Here is an 8,082-nt window from a genome sequence, read left to right as displayed (position 1 = left end):
AGAAATGATGGATTGCTCGAGATTTCGCTTCTCCTAACGTTCTTTAACCTGGCACTAAAGAGGGAACATCCCTAGGATTGGCAAATCGGGTTAACAGAAGAATAAAGGAACGAAAGCTGCGTGAAGGAACAAATATATTGTCCCTGAAGGTCATCGTCAAATCGAAAAACGAATATTGCAACGCGATACAAAATGTAGACGGATATTCCATCCGGTTATGATAGGCAAAATGTTGCGATAACTACTTGAAAGACGTTCACCACCGGTTTCATTCCATCAGGCGTAGCAGGGAACTAGCCGCGTCTCTTATCTTCAATGAGCATGCGGATGACTGGGACCAGTAGGTGATGACTTGTCGCACCGATTCCCAAGCAGCTAATTCATCTTCTGCTGACCCGTTATTTGTGGATACTGCAGAGGCTAACAGGCGAATACGGTGGACTTTGATCATTTCCTCTGATTGCACGTTTTTGTCTCCATGACTGGCCGCGATCAAGGCAGTCCCGATTCCTAGGATCAAAGTGGAGACTGCTTCCGGATGGAACTGGGTCACACCGCCAGGACCGTGTGTGGGAGCCAAACTGAGTAGTGAGAAACCCATACGAACGCAGAGGCTCGGGAGGATACGCAGATATGGAACATCGGTATTGGAGGGGTAGGAACTTGTCGACAAGTATGAGAATACCGCCAAGTTGTGGATGAGTGTTGCCAGGGCTATCTGTCGGGTGGAAATTGATCACAGAAAGTAAGTTTGATCCTACATGTGATCTGTGCCCACCAAAGGATGAAAAATCTGAAAACAAGTGTTCACCAAGCAATCACAGTCCTGACTGGCAGGTCAATCGATCGTCNGGACTGCGCCTACCTGATGAGCCCCAAAACGGACGAAACTGGTCGTTGGCTGTCGACAAATTTTCAACAATGAGTAGTATAGTACATTGCAATATTTAGCAACGTTTTAAAATCCTGCTCAAAGGACCGTACTTGGACTACGGCCATCACCGAGCTACGCTGACAAGACGATAACAGTTAAGGCATAGGACACTAAACCTAACAAACAGCTCTTCAGGAGAGTCTAACCACGGATCAAGGAGTCTTGTGTATATCGACGACGATGTTCGTAATGAAGAAAGTCATCTTTTGATGTCAACTCAGAAAATGCAAACGGAATACGATGAATGCGGAAAACTTTGTGAGCATTACCGGTCATCAGGACGTTCATAGGCTTAGGTCTGGAAGCAACGATCTGTCTCAGCGGTATTGTGAATCACAGGGTTGGAAAAGACTCGGTGCGTTACTTTCACTCGAATAGCTAAAAATCTAAATCTCCCAGCTGTAACACCCTTTCGATGCCTAGCTGCCATGCCTCCCGAAGGAGGCATGAGGGCTGGGGTACTGCCAGGTTGCCCAAGCCTAGACAGGTAAAGTCAAGAGGAAGAGGTCGGGGGTTCGAACCACGGAACTTCCGGTCAGTAAATTCGCGCTTTAACCACTTGGGCCATCTCACCCCTTATTGTTATTATTACTGCAGAAATGATGGATTGCTCGAGATTTCGCTTCTCCTAACGTTCTTTAACCTGGCACTAAAGAGGGAACATCCCTAGGATTGGCAAATCGGGTTAACAGAAGAATAAAGGAACGAAAGCTGCGTGAAGGAACAAATATATTGTCCCTGAAGGTCATCGTCAAATCGAAAAACGAATATTGCAACGCGATACAAAATGTAGACGGATATTCCATCCGGTTATGATAGGCAAAATGTTGCGATAACTACTTGAAAGACGTTCACCACCGGTTTCATTCCATCAGGCGTAGCAGGGAACTAGCCGCGTCTCTTATCTTCAATGAGCATGCGGATGACTGGGACCAGTAGGTGATGACTTGTCGCACCGATTCCCAAGCAGCTAATTCATCTTCTGCTGACCCGTTATTTGTGGATACTGCAGAGGCTAACAGGCGAATACGGTGGACTTTGATCATTTCCTCTGATTGCACGTTTTTGTCTCCATGACTGGCCGCGATCAAGGCAGTCCCGATTCCTAGGATCAAAGTGGAGACTGCTTCCGGATGGAACTGGGTCACACCGCCAGGACCGTGTGTGGGAGCCAAACTGAGTAGTGAGAAACCCATACGAACGCAGAGGCTCGGGAGGATACGCAGATATGGAACATCGGTATTGGAGGGATAGGAACTTGTCGATAAGTATGAGAATACCGCCAAGTTGTGGATGAGTGTTGCCAGGGCTATCTGTCGGGTGGAAATTGATCACAGAAAGTAAGTTTGATCCTACATGTGATCTGTGCCCACCAAAGGATGAAAAATCTGAAAACAAGTGTTCACCAAGCAATCACAGTCCTGACCGGCAGGTCAATCGATCGTCACAACCAGGACAGTTACTGGGTCGTCGTTCGATGAGTCGGGCACACCAATCACATCGCTCGAGTGTGAACACGTTCGCCTGTTCAGACGTGATAACTCAGATGCGTCCAACGTGCGTTGGTGGAGTAGTGGTTACACGCTCGCCTCGGATGTCAGATGTCCGGGGTTCAGACCCTGGCACGGCCATTGGGTATGCACTGCTGATGAGCTCTAATAAGAGCGAAACTCGAGTCCAGTGCTTCCCTTTAATGTGAACTCACCGGAATAATTACGCCAGAACAGAAACACGGTCGTTCAAAAGAGAGTGGTGGCTATGAACAATCACAGATAAGTAGATAGTTCTGCTTCGTGGAAACAGGCTCCCTGACGAACGACGACGTTACTTTCCAATATCCAGCATGGCATGCAATGCCCAGCCTAAATCTGCACGACAAAATCAGTCGTAGGGGGAGACTGGCAACTATGGATGAATTTCCGGTGGACGAAATAGAGAATAAGCAATCGAACTTCTCAGAAGCGTCGAGTACCTTAACCAATCTCATCGAAATACCCCCAACTAACCCAGCGCAACCCAAACAAACGAGTGTGTAAATTAAGGTGTGCGATTTTGGTCCATTATAGTTCATTATAGTGACCTGTTACATAACTGTACTACAGCCTCCTGATGAGTCTTATGACTGCAGTGTACCGAAAGGATACTGGGCACTCGAACGGCCTGTCTGTAGACAGTCCGATTCAGGACAGTCAAAAAAGACAGTGTGTGTTCGTAACAGTCATTGGGTGGACAGAGCATCAGCATCACTAATGGTGCCCAGCTTCGCCGCACAGAGTAGAAGGACCATTTAGTTTGCACTTCTAGAGCATATAAGCAAAAGGCGAAAATGCTGCGATGATAAAAAAAAGGTAAATTCTCCCAAGTAGCAGAGGCCAGATTCGAACCACGGACCTTCTGGTCAGTAAGTTCGGGCTCTAACCACTGAGCCATCTAGGCCAAAATGTCTTCCACAGGGAAGTCAGTTCGAATTTCTCAAAGCGATGACGGTTGGAAGCGGAACAGTGATAGGTGGTTCTAAACTCAAATAAATTGCGGGAGGAAAACGTGTAAACATCAACCAGACACGCTAAGTGTAAATAGGAGAATATGAACCAATGGAATGACTGGAAGGTTGGAAGCGTCCTTGAATACAGGTGTCGGGATGCATGTATGCAAATCTAGTTAGCGTTAATAATGGGATACTCCAATGAACCCAAAATGAATCAGTCATTCATTCATGCTATACCTGATGCCACACAAATAAGGCATCATGATGATCGCTAACTAGTAGTCAAGTGTTCAGGCCGAACGCAGTGCTGGTTAAAATACGGAAACTGTGTATACCCGGCGAGACTTAAGAGTAGCGATCCCTCCGAGCGGCGGATAGATGGGAACCTCAAGCAAACATCTGTGAGGATGAGTGAATAGTAACTTGTGTTGAAACGATCGACCAGGACAAACATTGGACGCACGCTGGTACGTCCCAAAGACCGAAGTTTCAAGGTACACACTTTTATAAGTATGCCTTTCGCTAAGCGCACTTTTTGGCGCAAAATGTATGCCGCGCTGTCATGACTGGCTTAGAGTGGCAGACCCTAATAGGGCTCCATAAGTTGGACAGTTTTAGCTCACGGAAAACCACATTCCACGCTTATAATGTACATGGTATGAAGCACCGTAACGTCGAATGAAAATCAGTAATACGAAAGACTGGCAAAAACTAACCTGATGTTGCTTCCGCTGGCAAATTTCGAACTTGGTACTGTCGACCAGATGAACAAGCTTTTGGCTGGACCCAATTACTGTGACCACCGACCTTGGAGGTGCAGATTTGGAGATCAGCAGATTGGGAGCGTCTGCTGCTAGCGTATTCGCAAGCAAACGCAAAACAAGCAAGCAGTTTGCTTGCGGTAACTCAGCATGTCCCAAACTCAGGTTGTACAGCAAATCCCAGTGAGACTCCTCGAAAATGAGGAGACTGGCTTTGTTGTAGAACACCAAGCAACGCAAGAGGTCGAAAAACGGGAACACTTTGTCTTGAAACGGGGAAAAGTGAAACAGAAAGGCGGTTAGCGAAGTGAACAACTTGCGACAACAACAAAGGCTGCACAGCGTCCACAATTAAGGGGATGCTTTGGCATCAAGAGGGTAGCAACCGGCTACGCCAGTACGAAACACACGGACGAAGGGGACATCAGTCTACCCGCATTTGATCCGTTTACAACCCGAAAACTACTCAGATGTGTAAATCTAGACCAATTCATGCCATGACGCTGATGACAGGAAATTTCGACTGCCCAGTTGTTGCGCCAAATCTGGCAATCTCAATATCGCTGCGCATCAACTACTAGACCTTCCACAGCGTCACTACCGGGTGTTCGTTCAGCTGTAGCACAATTTCGGTGACTACCTGCCATGCCACACGAAAAAGGCACGAGGGCTGGGAAACTGCCAGGTTGTCCAAGCCTAGAAAAAACACAGGTTCAAGTCAGCAATGCTTGTACGGTATTTAGTAGGATGTGGCTTAAGCGGATGCCTCATTCAACTCCATTCAGTTAATAGTTCACGGTGAAGAAGAGAGAACTTTATTTGTGCAAGGTCGCCGATTTTTTTATCAGAAGACAATACAGTAGCACTACGTCCCACTAGAGATGCCTCAACTTCAAATACGGAAGAAGCTGAAATAAGACACACAGCCGTAGAACAGTAGAAAAGTGTCCTCATTCAGCATCGTCATTGACAGCAATAAACCAATAGTGCACGCCGATATTTTACGCGTCTGGATTGTATCATCCCAATATCAACTCAACTCTGTATATCTGTTTTTGCTGACAAGTAGACGTGCATTAGTTGAAAAATTAAAAGGTCAAGTACTTCACATCAGAGGACCTAGAGTAACAAATCGGTCGTACTCTTACCTACAGGCCAGCGTGGAATAGTTTCGAGGATGGCAGAAGTGAGCTCCATCGCGGAATCCTCAGACAGGTCAAAATCAAATGCCCGTATCAACGCCATCGTAGTCTCGTCAACTGGACTATCAACCAGCTGATTGAAAGATTCCAACTTCGCTTCAGTGGAAAAGAAAACATGGGCGATAATAAGATGGTGTGGAAAAACACTCACGTCAATGGTATCATACAACAGCAATCAGAAGTACTATCTGGCAGCGTAGTAGAGAAGCAGTTAAGATCAGGCCGGCATGATACCGTCAGCGTGTCTACATGTAGCATCAAACGATTCAGCGAAAGTTGGATAGCACAAATAAAAGTCTTGTCGATTCAAAAAAAACAGATTAGATTAGAGTACTGTTGTACAAAACAAGAAAAATGCAAAGGGTTGAGTTTTTGTCCAACGTAAAAAACCGACTTCTTTAATTATGGTGATCCCGCTCAGAAAGAGATGCCCTGAACAGCAATCAATTCCGGTCAAGTCCGTAGCAAACAATCCTCATTGGATTTGTATAGAATTTCTTGACTGTGGAGTAGACATATCCCAATCCAACGGAATCCACGATTTTATTGCTCGAGGAGCTATTTGGCCACACAAGAGAATACATACATGAAAATACAGGGCCTTCAAAGGTAAGACAGGGATTTTGAATGACATGAGTCCGGGGCGCAAGCCAACAATGTTTGAAAACTGCTCAAAATCCGACCAAACTAGTTGAAGAGAAGCGATGTCGAATCCATGACATTGCAAGTGAGAACATCTTCTTTCCCGATGGAACCCTGTCTCGCCAGTCAAACATTGGCAACCTTGTCACAGTCGGTTACGGTAGGGTATGTAAGCATCGCTTACTAATTTTAGTAGGCGATGCCAACATGCCAATGAGAATGAATCACAACGAATCATGATGAACACGTGTGACTGTCATTGGAAACTGAAGAAAGAACGTTCTGGTACGGAGTAAAGAAACTGTGAAAGAGTGGGGCCCTGGTGAAAAAGGCCTGAAAAGGTCTAAAGACGACAATGAGCGTCATAAGAACCTCGGGCAGTGCTAAAACAAACAAATCGGAGGCAATACACCGACTGAAGATATCACCGGCGGGGTCAAACAAACACAGTTTACGAGGACTATATAATACGAATCCAACATATAATGAAAGGCACACGTCAGATGTATAGTCCCTCCAGGAGGTGACAGCATGTTCACCGATGGTTAGACCCCGTTAATTATAGGGTTTTCAACCAGGAGGGATCACACAGCATTCCTTTGATATAGAGCTACCGTGCCACCAACAGAAAGCACGAGGGTTGCCCAAACACGAACAGGAATAGTCTAGATTGAAGCAGCACGTCTGTTCTGCCATTGTGCGACCAAAGTCCAATCATGATGTAGTTCTCGCACAGGTGAGTAATGCCCGCCCCAAAAATGTTAACTTGGTGCTGTTTACACCAAAGATCCTCGAATACCAACTATGGTAAGGTAATTTGTGGATGACTGCATCAGCATCGGCTTCAGATGAAAACCTCCGCTGAGCGAGGATGAAGTTGGATATGAACAGAGATTGGAAAAGTGTGTTTTAAAAAAGGAGATAGAAGCAAGCAAGCAACCGTAAATCATGCTAACATACCACACTTAAGGCAGCAGGTCACTTGGTCAGTTTGTTTTTATTCACCAAACGAGAGTGAAATGAGTGAGTAGTTACGGACGTCATGGCGGTCGGATGTTACGTGACTGCAGAGTGGTCTGACCTATCCGCGTTTTTCGATCTATTGTTGTTCCCATTCCCTTGTTTAATCCAGTGCAAGCTTCCATTCATTCGGCGGACAGTCAAATGAATGAATCGACACCACCTCTGCGTATGTATGTTCCACGCTATTAACGTGTGTCACCGTTGTAATGGTGTTCCTGTGGAGGGAGAGCTGGTCCGAACAAGGACGGTCATGACTGAATTTAAGTCAGCTACCCAGTTGGACACAAGACACGTAACCATGGTCACTTAATTCAGTATGTGTCTGAAGTCACTGAAACCACGGCGTGTCAATGGTCGTCCCATTCTGCATGTTTCTATTGTCCCGACTCGCTGTATGTCAGACCATAGTGCAGTTCGCGCACATCTTGAATTGAGACGCACTTTGAATTGTTACGTTTCGCGGTTTGTATTTATACTGTGGTTCCGATTACCTTATCTGCTGTTTGTCACAGTCCTGCTTACTTTTATAAAACTGATCTCTCAACCGTTCAATGTTCCTGGCACTCTAATCTCGAGTTTGCGTATGGTCGAACAACGGCGAACGACGGCCTTGTGGGATGCTTCAGACTACCCCGGGTTTCATAGCAACATAAAACAAGGGGCATTCTGCACACGCTGTTTAAGCCTGGAGATGAAATATGAATATTTTGTTCAAGACATAATGTATCTGCTTACAGCATCACTTTCCTCGTTTCGAAGACGCCTTACTTCGCTTCCGAGCACATTTCAACTGCCCTTTTCTAATTTGACTACTTATACATTAATAAATAGTGTGTAAATGATATGCAAACGAGGATACAAGTGTTTACTGCACACGGTACGCAGAGGATGGATCAAAGACGGAACGAAGAGTGAGAAAAGTTAACTCAACTTTTGAAGCTAGAGCCACGTACAACAAATTAACGAAGACTTTATGGATGGCGGCACAGTAGAAAAACCTGTTCCGGTCACAGTAATATTGTTACCTTGGAC

General features: G+C 45.7%; 1 protein-coding gene across 1 annotated transcript; it reads right to left on the bottom strand.

Moving 5' to 3' along the window:
- Nucleotides 1-1,799: 1,799 nt before the first annotated feature.
- Nucleotides 1,800-5,588, bottom strand: T265_15805 (hypothetical protein; the record flags this gene model as incomplete). Its single annotated transcript, XM_009179166.1, has 3 exons — nucleotides 1,800-2,247; nucleotides 4,139-4,449; nucleotides 5,332-5,588. Coding segments are annotated over 3 exons (855 nt in total), but the record flags the coding sequence as incomplete, so codon positions are not given.
- Nucleotides 5,589-8,082: the final 2,494 nt, after the last annotated feature.

Source organism: Opisthorchis viverrini (genome assembly GCF_000715545.1).
Source record: "Opisthorchis viverrini unplaced genomic scaffold opera_v5_1047, whole genome shotgun sequence".
Taxonomy (NCBI): Eukaryota; Metazoa; Platyhelminthes; class Trematoda; order Opisthorchiida; family Opisthorchiidae; genus Opisthorchis; species Opisthorchis viverrini.
Note: the sequence above shows the minus strand (reverse complement) of the source record. Positions and strands in the feature narration are given on the sequence as shown.